Genomic DNA, 22,670 nt, shown 5'->3' on the forward strand with positions numbered 1-22,670 from the left:
CACATTTTTTCCATATTAGAACCTTATAGTTACAATCTGAAAAGAACTGTCAAAAATAATATTAGGCTACTTATTAATTAGACAATAAGAAAAGCTCTAACATACACAATACTTTTTTTATAAGCAAAAACACAAGTTGAATATCCAAAGGATTGTTTATTGACTAAGCATTAGAGAAATTCGGATAACACCTCACCAATTTCATTCTAATAACAATGCTTTTTAAAGGGTGTGGATGATTTCACACGAGAGTCTTTCTATGGAACATTAATATTGAGCCTATATGTTTTGAAATAAATTTCAAGTGTTTTAGAGTACTTTGATCAATTATCTTGGATTAGAGATAAAATTTGTCATTTGTAGGTTTCTAAAATAATAAATACTTGTTTGCCTATTGAACAACCTTCTATAACTATTGGTCTAACTTCTGATATCTACTTGAGTATGGTTTTCATGAGGGCAAGATGTTTGACAAGATGCCTAAAAGAGGTTGAAGCGAGCAAGGAGCCAACGACACCAAGAAGAAGCTATGCCAATATTATTATCTTTAGAGATAGGCACACACCCACCTTATTAGTAGTAATTAAGTAGTGTCTCTCCTGTTGTTATACAAAGACGTTATTAATAACAAACGTTTTTACCTAGCGTATAAATTTGGACTATATTGATGCCATAAAATTAGTAAGTTCAATCATAAGCTATTATTATGGGATGACAATGTATTGTAACTTAACCATGTTGAAGAAACTCTCGTCTTTATTATCGAGAGGAATTAAATTGATTCTGTATTTATGAGATACTTGGGCGTTGTCATATTCGATCATTCATACCCTTGCAAGAAACCTTATAAATAAACGAACACTTAAAACCCGACTCCATCCAAGAGTTATTTCTATTTCCCAGCGAAAATAGAAACTAACTTGATACTACAAAGCACTATGTTGCACTAAATATGTATCCATTATTGGTTATTTTGCTTTTGGCAAGTCCATATGGAATGATTTTTGCGAGTTTCTGAATTTCAACCTCAGAGGTGTCAAATTTGAAGATCTTGGATGAATGTGAAAAACATACCTCCATTAAGTGCGCTCGTGAAGTTGGAGGCAGTATTTTCCAAGGTGGGACTAGTGTAAACTAATGGTTGTTGCCATGATCATGTGCACAGGGACGGTCCCTAGAAGGGTCTAACTTGGGCTATAGCCCAGATGAATTGTTATTTTATTAGCCAAAAATTTAATTTAGCCCACCCATGTCTACTAATGACAATCATGTCATCGCTCATCCAACAATATGCATCAGAAAAAGAAGATAAGACAAACTAATGAATTGATGAATTCTCTTTGACTATTTCTAGACATTCTTGTGTAGGACATCTCTTGTAAGTTCTCTCTAAAATGAAAAGTATTTGTCTTGTTCTTACTTTTTTAGTCTACTGCCAATTTATTTTATTTATATTTATATTTATTTTATGAACAGGCTACTGCTAATTTTCCTCTCACCGATAACCCTTTTTACACATAATCCCTTTAAGTGAAAACAAATAAATAACTAAAAGAATGAACTGATACACTGCATTGTAGTTGCACCTTTATGTTCCACTCTTCAGTGCGTACATAAGGTAAATTTAGCTCACCTAATTTTAAAATCCTAGGTCCATCCCTGCTTGTGCATGTAGGCAAAACATGCCATGATCTCTTCTTCAAATCTGTCCTTACGTCTAAACCCAATGTTGACAAATCTAAAACTTTGGCGTTATTAACCGTTCAACCATCTCCTCATACATGTACTCAACTAATTGGAATATCAAAGCATCAATGCAAACCTTTATTAAGGTACTATATGTAAAAACGTCAGGCTGGCAATGAGGGAGGGTCTTCATCTGGTTGAGAATAGAAAATGCCTCATCAATTAGATTTGGGCATATACTATATATGGTGGTCTTCATTGTAGTTCAAAATTTTATTATAAGAAGATTATAAAGATAAAGATATGATTCATATATATTAAAGTTCCAATATTCGAATTCAATAATAGTGACTCAAAATATTTTATGAATATATTCCTCTGAAAAAATAAATAAATAATAAATATATATAGATTCTGCAGTAGCATTCCAACAGCCAAAGTCCAAGACTTTGACATCGTCTAGTTCTGTGGTTCCTGCAAGTTGTTTTCGTTGCAAAAAATGTCAAACAGCTAGCTAGTCCTTGAATCTATGGGCAGAATTTCATGAAAATAAACCAAGTGAACAGATTCAACCTGAAGGGGCCTATCTTTCTACATATATATCTCTGTCTCCATCTCCTTTTAGTGCCCACCACTATTTTCTGGTGCTTGTGTTTCCAACATCCCACACCAAGACAAGACTATATTTCACTGCATATTCGTTTAAAGTTTCAAATCAACAAGCCAAAACAAAAGAGGACAACTGTGTTTGTCTGTTTACGTTGAAAAAAGCAAGTTCCAACAAAAAAATTATTGGAGGTGTTGAATTTGTAGAACAAAAATAATGAATTGTTGGAGCGAAAATGTAAAACAGATTTGCTCCACCAGAATAATAACATTCTAATTTGGGTGATAAAATTCTCTGGGATCCAATTTGATGGGCTCCTTTGGGCTGGAGTTCTCGTCTGAGCTTCTTTGTACTGTGGGAGATTAAATAAAGGCCCAAGGCCTCACTTTACCACTTATTTAATCTCAAGGAAAAATTCACTTATGGTGGTCCGTCTAGTTCGCCGGATTTCCCCTTTGGTTCTTGTAGTTTTAATTTTGGCTTGATCCCTGTAGTTTGATGTCCATCGTAATTTACGGACATGTCTAAATTTCCGTTTAATTTCGTGACGGAATAAACATATCCCTCACGTGGAGGGGTATCATGAAATTGAACTGAAATTTGGACGTGTCCTTGAATTGCGATGGATATCAAACTACATGGGTCAAATTAGAATTGAAACCACACAGACCAAAATGGAAAATTTGGGAAACTACATCGACAAAAAATGACCTTTTTGCCTTTAATCTACCACCAAAGTACTTGAAAAGTTGCAATACATGCGTCCCTTTGTGAAAACTCAGCCTTTATTTTTCTGTAGATATAAGCAATGTTGGTTGAGAGGAGAATCAAACACACAATCTCAAGTAAATGTGTAAATGCCCGTTTGAGCTACAAGTTCCTTGCAACTCAGCCTCCATTTTCTCTAGTATGCCAAACTTTTAATCTTGTTTTAAGGCCTTGAGTAACAAGAACAGCACTAGATGTAATATGATTCGCATTAATGATGCTGCTACTCAAGATTTTCAATTTAAAAGGGTGGTTCGGTTCAAATTCTCTTTCTGGGAGGCTTTATTATGTAAGAAAGTTGAAAATCACCACGCAACCTTGGAGACTACTTGCACTTGAGAATAAATTACATCAGCTTTTCCAGATTCCCAATCGAGCTCTCTACCGCAAAGGTCAATGGATTAAAAAAGGCTTTCTGTGCACAATGCCAGTTGAAAAATGAATTGATATAGTTTGTTTCTGCCTAATTGGGGACCATTGAGTTTCTGAGAAGTTGTTTACTAATTCAAGCTCTAAGCAAATGCTATAACATTTATAGTAACAAATAAACATGATGTAAAACTCAAATGAGCTCATCAAATCCCATCTAATTTCAACCATAAATGATTTTTTTATCTTGTTTATGCATCAGATAATGCACTCTATATACTATTGGACACTGCTAGCCTCCTACCCTCGAAAGAGACATTCATATTTCCTGTAAATCACAGTTTGATACCTAAGCAATTCATCCAAACACAAAAGGAAAAATTTATGCACACATGTAAAGCTATGATTAGTAGGAAAGAGTTCCTACTTCGAGAGGAAGGAGACAAGTATTTTGATATACCATTTTCCTTCTTGTTTCTTCTGTATGGCTGGTATATGACAGGAATTTCTGTCTAGCTAATTGGCATTAGTACATGTCTTATTAAGTTATTATCAACCACATTACGTATCGCTCAAGGCATAATCATAAAACATAAATGAATATTCGTTGAACTGGCCGGCCGGCTACTAACAACATATATATGTTTTAAGCGATTAACTATAATTATAAACTTTGATGGACGTTTTTAACAAAGCTAAACCTCGACCTTGTCATACTCAGACAACAATAATATAAGCCAACGTACTGTCCTATTTATTTGCTCCATGTTACACCAAACTTTAGTGTACCACATTTGCAACAATGTCTACTGAAGAATTCTCCGGCGATGCTCAGCTCTATACCGATGGAAGTACGAATGGTTTTGATCCCAAAACCGGAATATATCATACCCTGCACAACCTCGGTCGCCATCAGAAACTCCCCACCAACCCTAACCTTGACACTGCCACATTTGTACTGTCACAGTTCCCACCCCATCACCAGGCCAAGTCACGAGTTGCACTCATTGACTCAGCCACCAACCAGCGTGTCACCTATGCACAGCTTCATCACTCAATTCAGTGTCTTGCCTCAGGCTTGTACCAGGGACTTGGGGTTAGAAAAGGGGATGTGGTTTTTCTCTTGTCCCCAAACTCACTTCTGTACCCAACAATATGCCTGGCAGTGCTATCCATTGGTGCAGTTTTAACCACTGCCAATCCACTCAACACCAAGTCAGAAATCGGTAAGCAAGTTCGTGACTCGGGTGCCAAGCTTGCTATTTCAACTCCTGAGGAGCTTCACAAGTTGGCCCCAACTGGGGTGCCTACAATTTTAACATCGAGGCCATGGTTGAGTGGAGACAACTCTCTGTGCATTGAAGAATTGATTGAAGGCTGTGATCCAATTCCAACCGAGTTAATACAAGCCCGCCCAACTCAGTCGGACACTGCCGCTATTTTGTACTCTTCAGGGACTACTGGAACAAGCAAAGGTGTAGTTCTAACACATGCAAATTTCATTGCCGTTATGACAATGCTTAGATGGACTGTGGACGAGACATCAGCTCAAGATGATGTGTTTCTGTGCTTCATTCCTATGTTCCACATCTACGGGCTCGCTTTCTTTGGTCTTGGATTGTTTTGCTCAGGAACCACCACTGTTTTGATGCAAAAGTTTGAGTTGAACACCATGTTGGATGCTATAAAAACTCACAAGGTGAGTAACATACCTGCCGTACCGCCGGTGATTCTTGGACTAGTAAAGTATGCAAGCAAAGCTGCTTGTGACTTGTCATCGTTGAGGAGGGTAAGTTCAGGAGCTGCACCACTGAGCAAAGAAGTAGTTGATGAGTTCAGAGAGAGGTTCCCTTGGGTCCAGATGAGGCCAGGCTATGGCCTAACTGAAAGCTGTGGTGCAGCAACGTTTTTCGTTTCGGATGAACAGGCTAGGGGTCACTCTGCCTCTTGTGGTTTGTTGCTGCCAAGCTTTTGTGCTAAGATAGTTGATGTTGAGACTGGAGAGGCCTTGCCACCATATAAGCAAGGGGAGCTGTGGCTGAAAAGCCCTACTATTATGAAAGAGTATTTGGGGAATGTGGAAGCAACAGCTGCAACTATTGATTCAGATGGGTGGCTGAAAACTGGGGATCTTTGTTATTTTGATGAGGATGGGCTTCTTTACATTGTTGATCGGATCAAGGAGCTCATCAAGCATAACGGGTATCAGGTAAAACTCATCTTATCACCAATACTTTACTTGAATGGATAATTGAACCAATATTTCACATTACCACTGATGTTTGTATAATTAACTGAACAATAATGTTAGAGTGATCACATTTTTAGACCGGATTTGCTACCGCATGTGTGACAATTGATGTTAATTCACTGCCTCGTCAAGTGGCCAGCAAGTATGGCCAACATGTGATCTCTCTAGCATTTTTCTACAAATTGCGTAGTTTTCCAAATGTCAAGAACTAGACACAAGCTCCAAATTAAACTGTTCGAATCATTGTGCAGGTTGCTCCGGCAGAATTGGAGGCAATACTTTTGAGTCATCCTCAAATTCTTGATGCAGCCGTTATACCGTGCGCCACTTAGCTCTCTGTCCCTGTCACTCTCTATTTCTATCTATATCTGTTTCCTTCTATAATACAAAAAACAAACTGCAGGGTTGAAGATGAAGAAGCAGGGCAAATACCAATGGCATATGTGGTGAGAGCAGCTAGTCCAGATGGACTCACTGAAGACCAAGTCATTCAATTTGTTGCCGGCCAGGTCACTCGTAATTTTGTCTCTTTTTTCTGTGGCCATCAGTCTAAGAAACACTGTTTTAACTTTTCTATTCGGAAATTTCAGGTGGCCCCCTACAAAAAAGTAAGAAGAGTTGGGTTTATCTCTGCCATTCCGAGGTCACCTGCAAGTAAAATCTTAAGGAAGGAACTGGTTAATTTACAAAGCAAACAGCAAATAGTCTCCAGATTGTGATTGTTTTCTTCCTTTGCCATACCGAGGTCATCTGCAGGCCCAACTCCTTTTACAAAATTCCAGGAGAAGCTAGAAATCTGGAGGACCTTTAGAAAGTCAAACGTGTGATGGCCTGCTAATGCATGAGCGAACATAATTAGTACCCTGTTTAAATATATATATATATATATAGAGAGGATAATGGAGTTATAAAAATACAGATTATGGTGGAAAGAGTTAGATTGCAAAGCATGTGATTGTCATTTGAATCATACAATTGAGTTTTTACATTTGAAGAACCAATCCATGTTCTCCACTTTAAGAACCAATCCAATTCTCCTCTTGCTTAATTAATATCGCCAACCCATATTGCTCACTAATCAAATGTTTGAGTTGAAGCAATTCAATGAGAGGTCCTGAAGACTAATGACCGGAATGAGCCACTGAATCTGTGGTGCTTTCAGTTGTAAAAGAACATCAAATTGGAAAAAGCTATAGAGCTTAGCTCCAAAATGTTATAGACCCAGATATTTTAAGACAAGCAGATTTCTTGTGTAACTCAGATCTAGTCCTCCAGAAACTAGCCTTCTCATGTTGTTCTTAGAGCATAGCAAAATAGAGTTATGCCTGTACAACAGATGACAGATCAGTCAGTATCCGGTTCAGACAAGTAAAGTCACAAAGAGAAGGAAAAACCAAGTAGTTGCTGTTATCTCCTATACTCCTTACATACCATTTTGGATATAACAAGGAAATAAATCATTTTTGGCATATATGAGGCCCTTAGAATAATGATAAAATTTATACACGAAGACATATGAATTACATAGAGAGTCTGCAATAACAACATAAAAAGCATCAACCAGAACATTTTGGAACTCTTGTATTATCTCTTTCCAACCTAGGAGTTCCCTTGAAAATGATATCTGAGAATTTGTCTTTCCAACTAATTTAGCCAGATGGACAGTGTTAATTGCTTAATGTTGAAACAAAAACAACTAAACTCATCTGGAGAATGAGTCCTCCATGTCATGCCACGACATTCCAATTTACTTTGACAACCACCAAATAAGAGAGATACTAGGGAACTGGTTGATTACTCCAGCATAAAGTCTTGAATTTCCTTATTTTATTTTTCGGAACCAGGAATAATAAGTTTTCTAAAAACTACCCAATTCTGCCATTAGAATTACAAACAAAGAACAGAAGAGGAATCAGGTCATAATTGGTGACTGCAACTTTATGAAAAAATATAGTTGGAGCATGGGATTGCATGTGCCTACATGGAAATGTTATTATTTCTACAAATCTTATGGAAGAAGTTTCTTCCTTGTTCTGATCTACAGGTATTCTAAAGACACTATTAAGCAGAAGCAATAGTGCACACCACCACAGAAGGTTCCTAAATTAATTGATAACCCCTCTCAAATCCGCCATTAAATGAACTCCTAGCCTCTTTTTCTCACTCTCCATCTTTAGTCTGGACCAACAACATAAATCAGCTAGGAGATATGAAACCCCATGAAACAAATAAAAGGTAATATGTGCAAGTTTTCAAGACTTTCTTAGAGTTCAGACTAGCTCAGAGATTTTCATGTTCTAACATAATCCTGGTTTCAGCACTAGATGAATTATGAGATGGATAATTAATATGGCATAAATAATCCTACAAAAGTTATATCATTTGACTAGCTAGCTCTTATTAGAACAGAATTAAGCCTGTGAATGCTTGGGTCAATAGTTAATGAGTAAAATCACGGGTTATAAACATAGACAAGCATGATCTATTTTCAAACAAATACTAAATGACTTTGTATAAAAACAAACAGAAGGCTGCAATGATGCAGCCTCGTAAACTACAGAGTAAAATTTCACAGATCAAGTAAGAGATCCTTTTTCCAACCACAAAATCATACATGTTAACGATATTAAAAGGAATATCTTAATTGGGAACTACAAATTACCGCATTGTGGTTTGTGAGGGCACACATTCTTGACTGAAGGGTTCAACTCAAGTTATTTAAGAGATAAAACATGTTTCATACAAGGATAACCCAGTCTCCATCCATTATTCCATCCCTACTTCCAATCTGACTGTATTCCTGAAACCTTGAATTACCAATTTCAACTTCCATTCTCCAAGTTCTCTAACATTGGGATAACCCATTCTCCATCCATTATACCATCCCCATCTACTTTGAACTCCTTGATTTCCTTTTGAGCTGGCATTTCTCTAGTATTTCGACTCCCTAGGAAAACAAGGTCCAACATTTTCCTCCGAACATCATATATCAGATTAGACTGAATGAGGCACCCTTTACTATATGCCTCTCTAAGAAAAACAGTTAAACTATTACGTCTGGTTGATATGTAAAAAATTCCAGGGTGCTTCAAGATAAGCTCACGCACATTAACTTCCATAGCGAAATCCTTCTGAAAATGAGCTAACCTTTCAACCTCAACCATCTTCTCTGCTGTCAAACTCAAGAACTCATGAAGAATACCAACCGCCCTTTTCTCATACCTCTCAATCCCTCCACAAGTACGAATGCGGACAGACTCTTTCCTGTCATAAGGCTTCACATAAGGAAGTCTTTGCCAATTCTTCAACTTATCTCTAAACCCAGCCTGGATCTCACACCCCGTTGGGAAATTGATAGGGAATGCATACTTTGTCTCGAACTCACTCAACCACTTCTCTCTAAATTCCTTCTTTCTCCATTTCTCAATTTCAGCCACATCCAAATTTTCATCTCTACTAATCAATTCTACAACCTCTAAATCAACCAACTTAAAATCCTTCGAATATTTACCAAGAATGGATTCCCTGAAATCCACAGGCAACCCCAATTCTCTCCTAACCAACCTCAAAGCATGGAGATGAAGAGTGCCACTCACAGACATCATCAATAACTTCTTTACCCGATGGACAACTTCCAGCTCCAATTGTTTCATAGCATCTGCTTCTTCCTCTATTAAACCCATCATTTTCTTGCTTATCCGACAACACAAATTGCGCCGTACCGGATGTGTAAACACCTCAAAAACATGTGGGTATTTGTGAACAAAGGCGCCAATGCCGACATTAAGCCCCACGAGGTTCCTCCATCGGGACATTAGCTGTAAGGACACAAAGGGTCCGCGCTTCCGACTGGACATGAGGACATGGAGTTTTAGGGTGATATCGAGTTTCTTGAGGTGGGTTGTGAGCTTGTCTAGGTTTGAGTCCCTGGTTCGATCTTCTAAGCGTGTTTGGGCGGAAATTATAGGCTTTCTCCACCTCTTTTGCACAAATGAATTGAAGGGGCCAAAAGGGGTCACTTGTGAGCTTAATGAGCAAGCTTTGAACTTGAAGAGGCTGAGTTTGGAGCTTTCTAACAGCCTCATGGGGTCTGATTTCTGGTGGATTGAGCTCCAAAACTTGAAAATTTTTAAACTTTCTTCAGCTCAAGGCCCACAAGAACCAAACTCTTTGAATCAAACAAAATTTGAGAAAAGGAAAACGAAGCAACTTTTTTTTTTCATAGAGAGTGAGCTAGCAAGAGACAAAGAGAGAAGGCTGACCGGTTATCGGAGGGCTGATCAGTGATCGTCAATATGAGCTTGGAAAACCAAGGCTTATGCATTTACGAAGTGAAGCGAACCTCTGCAAACTGATGCATCGATGTTTGAAATTGCAACGACGAAGAGTTGAGAACCAGAGGAGGAGCAACAAACCTTTCAGCGCCCTTTCGAATACCACCCCAGGAGAGAGATATATGGTAAATGTCACAAATGGTACGGTAATTGTCACTTTAACTATTGTAATTTCAATTTTGTCAATTTTACCTTTTAATACTTTCAAATTCGACAAAATTGCCAAAATTGCCAAAATTTGTAGGAATTTGTGTGAAATCTGTTTAATCAATTTGACTGAGGTAATTGTGGTGAGGACATTTCTCTCTTCTAAAGTCGTTTATATATCAGCAACCTTAGCGGCTAGGATTGCTTGGAGTACAGTTCGGGCTAATTACCTGTTATAATACTACTACAAATCCTCATCAAATCGGGCCCAAACATGTAGATTTTGGCGCAAATGCATCCTCTCCCTACTCTTAATGAGTTCTTTAGAGTCCAGATTCATTCCAGAGAGAGAGATGAGTTGCACAAATGCAAAATTGATCTGCGCAAGCTTCAGCCACCAAAGCTGAGTTTCATAGGAACAACCTTCCCATAGTAAAATTGATCATCATGGTTGCGAACATTCGATCCCAATCCAGCCTCCCCAGATTCCTATACTGCATGTCAAGATGGTCGAAGAAAACCTCAAACTACTCTAATTCATATTTGATTCGTTAAATTAGATTTATTAAGTTAACCAGTCAATTCTCATTGTAATCAAATAGATATCAGATTTGAAATCTTAATCCTTCTAGTAATTCAATTTGCGACAGTATTTGTAAATTTGTAACACACAAAACTTGACTGAATTTTAATCAAAGATTAGTGTAATGACGAGTTGGATTGGCCAAAAGAATTAAATATCACAAACCTTTACTGAGGCCGTGAGAATAAAAACACTTTGAACTACTGTATCTTACAAATCCTTACTCACGATCACTTCAGACAAGAATAGAAATCTGAAGATAGAAAAAATGATCAAATGACTGATTATTGAATCCAAACAACAATGCTTTTATAGAGACATATTCCTATCTTAGACTGTATTTTTCATCCTTTTACTATCTTAATACGAAAATTTTACTGTAGGGTCATCACTTCGAGATTTTCCATTCTGACGAAATGCAAATAGTTTCACATATTCTTCCGCCAGGCCACCGCTGAGATCTGCCTGATCTTCTTGAGAGAGCTGTCACAGATAACAGTTATAGGTGCTCCTCCCCAATTCAATATTTTGGAACCGACTTCCATTTTTTCCCCCTTTTTTTCAGGACTTCACACCGCCCTTACAACTTTTATGCATCGCCACCGCCACCCCCAGCAATCCACCGCCAAACCCCGCCAGAACCTTGTCTCTGAGCAGATGAGGCAAGCTCCATATCTTGTTCCAATGCAGATTTTTGTCCCCGAAGTGCCTGTACTTCATCCTCAATGGACTGCACCGATTCCAGTTTCTTTTGTAGTTCACTGATTTGAGCCTACAAATAGAATATTGAAAAAGAATCAGCCACCATGCAACACACATTCCATCTGTTGAAGGGCACGTCAATAATTGACCCAAGCCAAATAAGAAAAAAAAAACAAATGATGGAAGGAGAAACCTCCAATTTAAAGCATCTTGATCTCTCAGCTATTAGTTGTCCTTGGACTGAATGAAGTTCCTGAAAGGGAAAGTTGAAACGATAAAAAACTCTAAAATAAAATAATCACCTTGCTAACTAGTGTATCTAAGGCGCATACCTTGGACAACTCAGCATGAGTATTGTTGACTTCTTCAATCTCCTGCCCGAGCCTAGAATTTTCTGTCTTGACTTCTGAAAGCGACAATTCCAGCACGCTTTTCTCCTCTGTAAGGGTTTCTAGGTCAATTGTAAAATCTTGTTCATAATGATGGTTTTCAGCCCCCTTGGAGTTCAATTCTGCTGTCTTGAAATCTAATTTGTCTATTTTAGTTAAGGCATATGCAGCAGTGACAGAAGCCGCCGCTGCTGCTGCTGCTGGTGACTGGAATATCTTTGGTTGTAACGAGTCCCTCGGTTTGGGCATCATTACAAAAACCTGTAAGAAAAGATGAGGAAAGAAACCAAATAAGAGAACAAATTACATTGACAAACTACAATGAAAATTCATGAAAACAGCTGTCTGCAAACTCAGATGAGAACATTAGGCATCGATTAGGCTGTAAGATTCGGCATCTAGTATTAGAGTACTACGCAGGAAGTTAACAAATAACCAAGCTATCACTCTAAATGGTAATTGTCCAGCATAAAGAGCGTATAAAACATTATGCACTAAGTTCTAATTTCCTTGCCTAGCATCTCTTATTACCTCTTTATAAATGATATATATATATATATAAAATATTGTGCGCTCAGTTCTAATTTTCTTATTTATGTCAAATGCACCCATGTTCCATTTCATTGCTATGACACCAGAAAGAACTATTTTTCAACCTTCTAATTACAAAAGAATACAGGACAAAGATCAGATAATAGGATTGGGGCTCAATCTTTAGTGTAATAAATACCCTTTTGGCACTACAGAGGGCAAGTGCATGCCCATGAAGATAGCAGCTTCTTTTTGGAGGGGAGGTTCCACTCATTCCTTACCCTTTTAGAGGGAGGTATTCATCTTTGATAGAAACCCCACCATAAAGTTGGTTCTAGGATTGGTGATCATAAACTATCATTTTTCTCTTTCTTAGTTTTTCTTATGTTATTTTCTGTAACCATTATGCATCACCATATGCACAGTAACTGCACAACTCTGGGAGATCTTTTGTTTCACGAAGTGTATCTTTGCCCTATTCTCTTCTCTAGCTACATACCTTAGAGAACTGGTACAATAATAGTAGAGCCTTTTGAGATAGCACAGACAACTAGTAAATAAATGCACATAAAGACAATTTATTTAACCAGTCGAATGCACAAATTTGACCATGTTGCACTATACTACCGGAGATTTTTCTTTTCTCAAAGGTGCCATTCTCAAACAAACTTAGATGGAGTTACAACTTTAACATAAACAAGCTCCACGAAAACTTTAAGCCTGACTCAAATTATTTTTATCCTGACTTGTTTTACGGTGGTACTACAAATCATGATGTCCACTTTCCCATTGCTACCTCAAGATGAGTATCAGTGTATCACATGAGTACATGAACCATTTCACTTTGCTTTCATCTAGATGTTGATCGCCATGGCCCATGTATCTCAAGTAGACACCATATCCACATATCAGATTAGACAACTTCAATTATGAGTCAAGTGGAAGTTACTGGTCACAAAACTAACATTACTGCACTTTAAATATGAAAAATATAATGCACTTGATAACTTGTATTCATACAATATAGACTTCTGAGTAATGAACATGAAATCTGTCATTAACATACCTCATTGCTATAGTTCCCATTATAGCCACCAAAGGCAACCAAATGCTTCTTTCCATCAATAGTCACTGAGCAGACACTGAGTCCCTGTTTCCAAACCATATTCTTAAGTGCAAACCGACATAATAGAATTTCATGTTTACTCATATTAGAGTATTGACACTCCACCCTAATAGATACAGACTATACGAAAACGAACATAGACTTTTTTAGATGACGTACATGACTAAGTAATAGGCACAGACAAAACACAAGCAGAAAGAAATATAAAATAAAGAATTGGACCTTTAACCAAATTCTATATTCTTAAGGGACTTTTTTGAAAGAGGGGAGCTTTGTTTTCCCCAAATACTAAGGGGGGTGTATTCAATTAAGATTTTAAAAGAGTAAGTATTTGCTTTGATAAGTAAACTATAATTCTAAATGCGTAAAAACGAATAAGTATTTGCTTCATTGCTCATCTTTGACTCCCGTCACTCATAGCATCTCTCCACATACATGCAATCTTAAATTAGTTCATAAGAATATATATATATATATGAAGATAATTTTTTTCCTTTTTGTTTTGGCATGGACTAGATATATATAGATATTGTACAAAACAAAGAAAAAATGATGACTATAGATCGATGAAGAAGGTTGTGATGTACAGAAACCCAAAAAAAAAAAAAAACAGAAAAAAAAAAATTAATAATAATAACAGCAAAAAAAATAATTATAATAACAGCAACCCTAAACCCTATATATGATAAAATAAAATAAAATAATAATAATAAGAGCAACCAAAAATGTGTTGATGTTCAACAATATGTACAGCAGCAAATATTTACAGCAACAAATATGTTGATGTTGATCTATATATGACGATGGCAACAACAACAACCATTCAAGCAATATGGTGATGTACATCGATTACATGCCATGTGAAGATTATATATACATCGATATATATGCTATTGTTCATCGAAATATGGTGATGTAGCAACAACAAATATTCAAACACACGATGAAAGATCATACATACATAAATCCACTTGACAAGCACACACGTTCAAGGACTGGAAAGCGTAGAGCATGTTCAAAGTTTCTAGGGTTGACATAAGATTTGTCAGGGCCTTTTTTATATATACTTACCACTTTAATTTCTAACGAAATCGGGCAACTTATTAATTCCTTCAAAATAAATTACTTTTTGAATACACCTAAATTTTGTTTGATTTTTAAAAAGTCATAATTGAATACACCTAGATTTCGATGTATTTTTTTATTATCAATTGAAATCTGAATTGAATACACCCAAACTTTTACAAACTCTTTTAAAATCTGAATTGAATACACCCAAACTTTTAAACTCTTTTAAACTCTTTTAAAATCTTAATTGAATACACCCCCCTAAGATTACATCAATATTCTATCACATTCTATTTCTCCTTTATTTTTCTTAACATTTTATCTCTCTTACTTCACATGCTTATTCCTGTTTCCTTTACCTTTATGTATATTTTACAGTTTCAGAAATGTTTCAGGATGCATTTAATTTCTTTGTAGCACTCCATATTTTCTAATGGAATCATTGCTTAAGAATATTCGCATTGTCATCAGTAGCATAGTTTGTGAAAAGGGCGAACCACTTTTTTCTTTTCCTTTTGAGGATTGAAAGAATGAGCCGCTGAATGAGAAGAATTTAAAAGGTACAAAATCTAGTCAATTATGCAGGTAGCATATGCATCCTTCCCATCCCGTATATTATGATCACTGCCATGTTCCTGAAGTATTTTTATGGAACTGTATCTCAACCCATGTAGTCATCCAACTTTCTTTCAAAACTGAAATTTGTAGAAGAAACATATATATAATCAAAGAAAGGAACAGACCTCACTTGCAAGTGCATCCCTGTGCTTCACACTGGTTGGCACTGACCACACTAGCTTAGACATATTTAACACCAGAGTTTCTGGGCAACCTGTAACATTTTATAGTTTGTATCATAAAAGCTAGCAAAGGAAATGTATCAACAAATCAGTAAAAGCCACAAGAGTACATAGTAAGTGAATAAGTTGTTTCATTATAGATTTCAGTAAAGCATATGATTATGCATACCATTTTTGTTATCTCCACCGCCGACTATATACCAGTTTTCATCAATTGTTATACCAGCATGACCAGCCCTAGGAGTGACTAGATCACCCTGAACTTGTGGTTGGGACCACTCCATCTGAAAAATAATGGCAAATTGTGGGGAAGAATAAAAAAAGATAGATAATACAACAATTAATATGTGCAGCTTAAAAAGCATTGAGAATCATATTGTTGATATAGGATGAAGTAATTAAATTTTCAAGGTATGAAAGAAAACCTTCAAAACCATGCTCCTCTCAAACTATAAATAATAAGTTCAACAAAAACTCTAACATCCCAGGATGTGGGGGGATATGGTAGAAGGCAAATGGACAGACTCAGCAATTAAATACTTTGCTCTTCATCATAATCTAATTCTCTTATTGTCCAAAAGCCTGACAAGAACTTCTATTTGATGCATGCAGCCCACTACTGATTCGTATGAAGTTTGAATCTTCTGATCTCAAGAGAGTACACAGATAGAGTTAAAAAAAAAAAACAAGAATCTTCTTTCATTTAATTACAGGGCAGGATAGAAGCAAAAAATTTGAGAAGCTTGTATTCGTGCATAGAAAAATAGCTCTTACAATAAATATCAATTTTTGTATAAATCTAAAGTGAAAATAATTTTCAATATGGTCTCAGAAGGGTTGGTAGGTAATAGTTGTTGTCTTGCCAGACAACATAATAATTACCAACTAACAACGTTCTACATTCAATTTGAACAATGACCTCCAATATGCTTCTAGCCCAGCAATCCACTTGTTAACAGAAAAATAACAAATTAAAACATTTTAATATTCACAGGTATTGTACAGAGCACAGTTTGTAGACTAGTTTTAATGTGATCGGTAAACAACTTACTGCTTGCAAGTCAAGTACATGAAGATCATTGAAGAAAGAATCATGAGAACAACCACCAAAAATTAGAAGGTAGCGTTCTGCATGTACTGCAGCTGTGTGATCGAATCTGGGAGCTGGAGGTGTCTGCCTATCATAACACAAGAAAGTAATGCATAACTCTTCGAAAAGCACGGCATAGAAGTAGTTTCAAATAAAAGTATAAAGATACTTACATTGCTTCCACCACATCCCAGGTCATTGTCTCTAGATCCAGAATATTAACATCATTCCACAATCTTCTACTCCTGTCTTCTCCACCGAACATTATCAGTCTAGAACCAACCAGTGTCGTGGACTGCCCCCCACGAGCTACCTGAAATATAATTGGCATGCGTACCAAACAGTTTCATTTACCACAGAACAAAATCAAATATATTTGAGCAAACAAATTAGAGAAGGAAATATCACATATTGAGATCCCATTATATGGTCTATTTTCACTTTGCACCATGTGGGCAAATATCACTTTGCCATCACAAAATTACTCGGGTGTTACAGTTGAAATGGATATAACATCCATGTGAAATGCACTTGCCTAGGGAAAGTTTATTTTATGCAACTTGACAAAAAATAATATAGCAAAGTGATAGCACAGGGGGGCAAAGTATAATTCACCCAACTTTGGAACAAAAATAAATAAAAAATAATGAAACAGTTGAAAACACAAAGCACAAGGAAAAACATGGATTCGATCATCATACCGGAACTTTTCCTGAGGTCTCCACGATGCCACAGAGGTGCGTTTCCAGATCAATGAACCACACTACAAGTCCATTAACATTGAATAAGGATTTAACATTATGGAAATTAAAGGGCACTATCAAATGTCTCAGGAAAGATCTACACTATCCATGAACTAACAATATGGCTGTTGAAGTAACAAACCTATTATTTTGTCGGACAATTTCTTTGAATTTCCACCAAGAAGAAGAATTTTGTTTCCCCACTTAACCTATTAAGACAGAAACAAACTTGTTCAACTGCCTACTGAAAACCAAACAAAAGGAGTATAGGGCAAATATAAACAAATAAATACACACAAATGCAAAAGATAATTGTGCACATGAATTTTTACCACATTATGAGCAGAGATGGCTGGAAGAACTTCCTGCAAGTCACTGTCTTCAAATTTATCGGAATTGGGTTTCAGTTTTATATTAGACCATAACAAATTTCTAAAGTCAAAGACCTGCAAGAAGAGTCCGATACTACATTACAGCAAAAGAAGGACCTCAAAGTCAAAAAGTAGTTGAGCATGTGCAATACCTGAACATCAGATAGGTGCCTACCATTACGACTCCCACCAATAATGTATAATTTTTCATCAACTACTACAGCAGCATGCTACAGTGGAAAGAAAAACAGCATGGTAAGTATTTAGTTAATGATTTCTCCTTTTTTTTTTTTTTTTTTTTTCAAAACGAATAAAAAATATCTTTGTGATAGACAATGAGAGTATATTTCATTAAAGATACAACAAAAGTTTGATTGTGCACTTACCATCAAAACAAAAGCTTTTAATCTTACGAATCAAAGGGGAGAAAGAAAGTGGACTTCAGAAGATATTTCCCTTTGATTTAATCTTAGAGTTTCTTTAAAGTTGTAATATAGGTGTACCTTGTAGCGAGCCGGTGGTCGTGGACCAGAAACAGGGAGTGCTTTCCACTGGTCATAGGCCAAATCTGTTTGCCAATTGCTGGCATTGACATCTTTCTTAATCTCTTCTGTTCCCATAGAAGCCGTCTGCAGGTGAACCAATTGTTTTGGCTTGCTTAAGATACTATATATAGAAGAGAGTGCAGGACTACTAAAATAAGTTCACAGATGGAACATCCATAAAAAAATTTCTTTTCAAAAGAAACATATTCCTATTTGAGAGGATAAGAACAAAAAGCATCACCACTATGTTTCATTTCAGAAGCACTATGATACAGGCCCATTTGAACTTGTAGCCTATAGGAAGGAATCACCCAAAATGTAGCTATTGACATAGCAGAGCAATTTGAAAAGTGAAATACTAGTACTAGATGCATTAAACATTCTCTTGTGTAACACAGAGTATAACATGCGAACAAAGTGACAGAAAGGAAATTATAGTGGTTTGATCATGAGCAACAAACGCCTGTTACGGTTTGCACGTTACTGTTTTTTATTTTACTTTTTTTTTTTGGCTATCTTTGCAGATTGGAGGGCTTCTACTTTGCAGGAGGCATTTTTTTGTCATCATAATGAAACTTTGTACTATTACCTGCATTTATATTTGGCTTCAGTGACCACCTCGTCCTCTGCAATATCTGATTGCTAATATTAATCAAATTTTGTTTCTCATTATAAAAATTAAAACAAAAACAAAAAGACTGTTACTGCAACCAATACGGAGGATGATGCCTTTAAAATTGAAGACTCCCAAGAAAGAAAAGGTATGTGATAAAAACTGGGACCACCAAGGCAAAAAGATTCACGATCTGAGATGATTGATAGTACTCTTATCAGAAAAATGCTAAGTTGGGAAAAATCTTCTTCCTTTCCTTTTTGTTTTCTCAGTTTAGTTCAATTGCACAAGTAGCCTAATGATAATGGTTTTCGAAGGGACTAACAGGAACAGCGATCAAGTTCTGTTTATATGAAATTATGAATCTACCATAAATTAGATTCAATTCAGTAACCATCAAGCATGCCATAGAAACTAAAGAATTTATGTTATTTCATATTAATTAAAATGACCCAAAACGGTTCTTATTAATGAGGATGATTTATCCAAATACCAATTCAACATGCTATACTCTTTGCCATGTCATTACATAACTCCCTATCTCACAACATACATTTCATCCACTTTGGCATAACTCATCGAACATACATATATTCTGCAAACAAAATTAAAATTCTAAAAAATAAAATAAAATCTTTGCAAACCTTGTTTGACTGACAGACATCATTTGACACGCGTCTACATATATGTTTTATTGTGTATTTATTATCAGAATTCTACATATATGTGTTCAGCAACTTGCAAATTATACAATGTTTAAGTAAAATTCACTATTTTCCAGCACAGAAAAACAATTAAAGAAGAAAATCAAGTATGAACAAAAACAAAAACTCATTTCACTTTTCAATCTTCCAAAACTAAAACCAACCCATCATAATTCACGTGAAATAAAGCTTAAACTTCCAAATTTCTACATAAAAAATCTCAGAAACCAAACAAAACTGTCAACATTCATCCATAAATCAACAAGCAGACAATTAAACCAGTGACTAAATAAAAAATTCATCCATGAAATGAGTTCAGATTTGATATGGAAAAAATGAGGGGGGGAGGTTTATGCACCTGAAATTGTTGGTGAATACAATCGTTGAGAGGAGATCAGGGTCGAGATGGGCGGCCAGAGAGTTGGATCTGAAGGGCAATGTGAACGAGATCGAACGGTCAAGATTCGCTCATTCAGTTTGAAGGATCCAACACTAACGTTATGATCTCTGCATCAACAGGCGAGCAATTGCTCTGTGAGTGTCTCCGTACAGACAATGGAAACAGTAAAGTCGACGTTTGGACTTGACGTGTATTTCTTTTTGGCTTAGAGCTTGTTTAGGAGTGCTTTTGGAGCAGCAAAAAGCGCTTCTAAATGGGTGAAAGCGCTTCTATATTTTAAAAATGGTGTTTGGCAAAAATTGCAAAAGCGCTTTGGGTGAGATCCAAAAGCACTTGGAGTGGTTTTGAAAGAAGCACTTGAGAGGTGCTTCTTCTTAAAAACATTGCAGGACAAAAACACGAGAAGCACTTGGCTCCCTTTAATGAAACTTTTAAAATATTGAAAATACCCATATTTAATTTTTTTAAATGCCAAAATACCCTTCTTTTTTTTCTTCTTTTTTTCTCCCTCTCTCTTTCTCTCTCCTATTAAAACCAAAACACTACCCGCGAAAAGCCCAACAGACGCCAAAACACCCATGGAAACCCTTAAGCTTCTATTCCATATCTCTCATGGCTTCTCTCAATATTGAAGAGATTTGCTCTTTATTTTCTGACTTTATTCCACATTTGTTAAATTAATCAAACCAGCTAATTACTGATACACACCATGGCTTGGTAGTTTACAAAGTTCTTATGACACCACTGCGAAGATTTACAAGACTGAAGAAATCCTTTGTAGACATTTAAGAAACTCAAGTGGTCACCCTGCATGGAATCAAGAAAATCAAACAGGACATCCCATTAGGTTACTGAGCCTAGAAAGATTAGGCAAAGATAAATGCATCCCATTGAAAATTCAAATTTGGTACCTCAGCAGCAAAATTCAACTTGGCTTCATCCAGTTCCTTCTGTGATCCCCAACCAGAAATCCAGATAGACTGCAAGACCAACATCTTAATTGTGAATTACTCAACATAAGATTTCTATTCAAGGAGTTTCTTTTCTTCTAGAAATTGAGATATTTTCTGTAAATTTAAAAAAGGCTTATTTTCTTTAAATTTTTTAAAAGTGCTTTTATTGTGTCAGCCAACCACTAAACAAAATATCAAAAGCGCTTTTATGTAGTGTAAAAGTACTTTTAAATATGACATCCAAGCAATAAACTGCTTCTTTGTAGAAGCGCTTATGTCATAAGTGCTACTGGCATAACCGCTTCGGGAAGAAGCACTCCCAAACGAGCCCTTATTTATGATATGCCCTATGCTTTTAAAATAGTCTTATTTAGATTACCATATGTTCTTTAAAATGTCTCAATATACTACCTATACTTTTAATTCATTTGGGAGTGCTTTTGGAGCAGCAAAAAACGCTTCTAAATGGGTGAAAGTGCTTCTGTCTTTTAAAAATGGTGTTTGGCAAAAATTGCAAAAACGCTTTGGGTGAGATCCAAAAGCACTTGGAGTGGTTTTGGAAGAAGCACTTGGAGTGGTTTTGGAAGAAGCACTTGGAGTGGTTTTGAAAGAAGCACTTGAGAGGTGCTTCTTCTTAAAAGCGTTGCAGGACAAAAACACGGGAAGCACTTGGCTCTCTTTAATGAAACTTTTAAAATACCGAAAATACCCATATTAAATTTTTTTAAATGCCAAAATACCATATTTTTTTTTCTCTCTCTTTCTTGCTGGAGAATGGAGACCAGTTCTGAATTCTTGTATGCCCCTTGCTTATATAATATTGTATGCTTTTGAAAACAAACATTATTATATGTAGCACCAAACTTGATTAAAAAAGCATTAACATATGAACCAATCCTGGTTTTGGAGATAAATGAATTTGAAGGAGGAGGTGCAGCCATTGGTGTAAGTTGCACTCACATGCATGCAGACCTAACTTGTGTCACCTTACTCGTCAAGGTGTAGGGCGAGACTCACCGCAGGCAAGCAATTGCTCACTCGTTTCTCGTCGGGGAGTCATCAACCCAAGGCAGACCCATTGATCAAGACATAATAAAAACAAAATCAACAGTGGCCTATTATGAAGCCAAGTCTATGGTAGCAAAGACCCATTTACCAGAAAAGAAAGTGAGCACAACCACTTTCAAATTCACCAATGCAATGATCAAGCAAGGCCTCTTACAAATCCACAAAATTTTCCCTGAAGCCAACCCTTTTGATTTGCTGGCTGTAGTGTTTTGTACAAGCATTGCACACTTAAAGCGCCCAAATAGTGGCACCAAGCACTCCCTCTCAATTTGTACTGACTTTAGAAAGAAGCCGTGTTTTGGGTGGCACTATAGCAGTGCCTTGCATTTTCAATGCTTTCAGTAGTGGATGTGGAGGAAAAGGAATCCGCAAGCGGGTTGGGACACGCGGCAGGGGGCGGTGCACCTCCACGTGTTGAGTCAGAAAGAGGAGGAGTTTTGGTCTGGAGTGGACTAGTTTGAATCACAAAAAGGAGAGGAAGGTAAGTTTGGGGCAGCATTTAGGATGTATGGTCCTGAATTGACATGTGTTAGCATGGAGCACATGATTGAGAAGGAGCCATTGAGTCCAAAAGACCCACAATTTAGGAGAGTTTCGGATAAAATCAAAGCATTTTTACTATGTCAGCCAAACACTCAACAAAATATCAAAAGTGCTTTATGTAGTATAAAAACACTTTTAAATATGACATCCAAACGACAAATTGCTTCTTTGTAGAAGCGCTTATGTCATAAGCGCTACTAGCATAAGCGCTTCAGAAAGAAGCACTCCCAAATGAGCCCTAAGTGTCTCACGTTAGCTATTCCGTCAGATTTGAGAGAA

At 36.6% G+C, this 22,670-nt stretch overlaps 3 protein-coding genes and 1 pseudogene across 13 annotated transcripts; 2 read left to right on the forward strand and 2 right to left on the reverse strand.

The window, feature by feature from the left end:
* The first annotated feature begins 4,135 nt into the window (after positions 1–4,135).
* On the forward strand, positions 4,136–6,400 carry LOC110760807 (beta-phenylalanine coenzyme A ligase-like). 2 transcript variants are annotated; one of them, XM_021963133.2, is made up of 4 exons: positions 4,136–5,639; positions 5,933–6,000; positions 6,085–6,190; positions 6,272–6,400. In XM_021963133.2, exons 1-4 carry the CDS (start codon positions 4,233–4,235, stop codon positions 6,398–6,400), a joined length of 1,710 nt encoding a protein of 569 aa, XP_021818825.2. In that variant the 5' UTR covers positions 4,136–4,232. The 2 variants fall into 2 exon arrangements, with proteins under 2 accessions (XP_021818825.2, XP_021818824.2); XM_021963132.2 differs by having other exon boundaries at positions 6,085–6,400.
* On the reverse strand, positions 5,682–10,275 carry LOC110760810 (Ubiquitin carboxyl-terminal hydrolase family protein). Of its 7 annotated transcripts, none has more exons than XM_088247894.1 (4): positions 8,344–10,274; positions 6,669–7,006; positions 6,423–6,512; positions 5,682–6,279 (listed from the first exon to the last, which is right to left on the reverse strand). In XM_088247894.1, exon 1 carries the CDS (start codon positions 9,764–9,766, stop codon positions 8,504–8,506), a length of 1,263 nt encoding a protein of 420 aa, XP_088104020.1. In that variant the 5' UTR covers positions 9,767–10,274; the 3' UTR covers positions 5,682–6,279; positions 6,423–6,512; positions 6,669–7,006; positions 8,344–8,503. The 7 variants fall into 7 exon arrangements, with proteins under 7 accessions (XP_088104020.1, XP_088104018.1, XP_088104019.1 ...); XM_088247892.1 differs by having other exon boundaries at positions 6,655–7,006; XM_088247893.1 differs by having other exon boundaries at positions 5,682–7,006; positions 8,344–9,799; positions 9,944–10,275.
* A 607-nt stretch (positions 10,276–10,882) lies between these two features.
* Positions 10,883–20,019, reverse strand: LOC110760809 (Galactose oxidase/kelch repeat superfamily protein). Of its 4 annotated transcripts, none has more exons than XM_021963135.2 (15): positions 19,786–20,019; positions 18,700–18,745; positions 18,069–18,194; positions 17,718–17,795; positions 17,527–17,640; positions 17,337–17,403; positions 17,153–17,214; positions 16,625–16,764; positions 16,413–16,539; positions 15,531–15,645; positions 15,305–15,393; positions 13,434–13,517; positions 11,780–12,097; positions 11,641–11,700; positions 10,883–11,517 (listed from the first exon to the last, which is right to left on the reverse strand). In XM_021963135.2, exons 2-15 carry the CDS (start codon positions 18,703–18,705, stop codon positions 11,335–11,337), a joined length of 1,569 nt encoding a protein of 522 aa, XP_021818827.1. In that variant the 5' UTR covers positions 18,706–18,745; positions 19,786–20,019; the 3' UTR covers positions 10,883–11,334. The 4 variants fall into 4 exon arrangements, with proteins under 4 accessions (XP_021818827.1, XP_021818826.1, XP_021818828.1 ...); XM_021963134.1 differs by having other exon boundaries at positions 18,700–18,736; positions 19,786–20,018; XM_021963136.2 differs by lacking the exon at positions 19,786–20,019 and adding an exon at positions 18,840–19,689 and having other exon boundaries at positions 18,700–18,736.
* A 1,226-nt stretch (positions 20,020–21,245) lies between these two features.
* LOC110760804 (uncharacterized) lies at positions 21,246–22,565 on the forward strand (annotated as a pseudogene).
* Positions 22,566–22,670: the final 105 nt, after the last annotated feature.

Source organism: Prunus avium, chromosome 2 (genome assembly GCF_965620075.1).
Source record: "Prunus avium chromosome 2, drPruAviu1.hap1.1, whole genome shotgun sequence".
In the NCBI taxonomy this organism is placed as follows: domain Eukaryota; kingdom Viridiplantae; phylum Streptophyta; class Magnoliopsida; order Rosales; family Rosaceae; genus Prunus; species Prunus avium.

What these genes read in the sequence shown, in the direction of transcription:
- LOC110760810 (XM_088247893.1), bottom strand. Translation starts at nt 9,766, where the DNA reads ATGAGGCTGTTAGAAAGCTCCAAACTCAGCCTCTTCAAGTTCAAAGCT.
- LOC110760807 (XM_021963132.2), top strand. Translation starts at nt 4,233, where the DNA reads ATGTCTACTGAAGAATTCTCCGGCGATGCTCAGCTCTATACCGATGGA. An exon ending in TCAAGCATAACGGGTATCAG is followed by an intron (nt 5,640 to 5,932) that starts GTAAAACTCATC and finishes ATCATTGTGCAG; the next exon opens with GTTGCTCCGGCAGAATTGGA. An exon ending in CTTGATGCAGCCGTTATACC is followed by an intron (nt 6,001 to 6,084) that starts GTGCGCCACTTA and finishes AACAAACTGCAG; the next exon opens with GGTTGAAGATGAAGAAGCAG.
- LOC110760809 (XM_021963135.2), bottom strand. An exon ending in GACCACCGGCTCGCTACAAG is followed by an intron (nt 17,796 to 18,068) that starts GTACACCTATAT and finishes TTTCCACTGTAG; the next exon opens with CATGCTGCTGTAGTAGTTGA. An exon ending in ATGTACTTGACTTGCAAGCA is followed by an intron (nt 15,646 to 16,412) that starts GTAAGTTGTTTA and finishes ATTATTTTTCAG; the next exon opens with ATGGAGTGGTCCCAACCACA.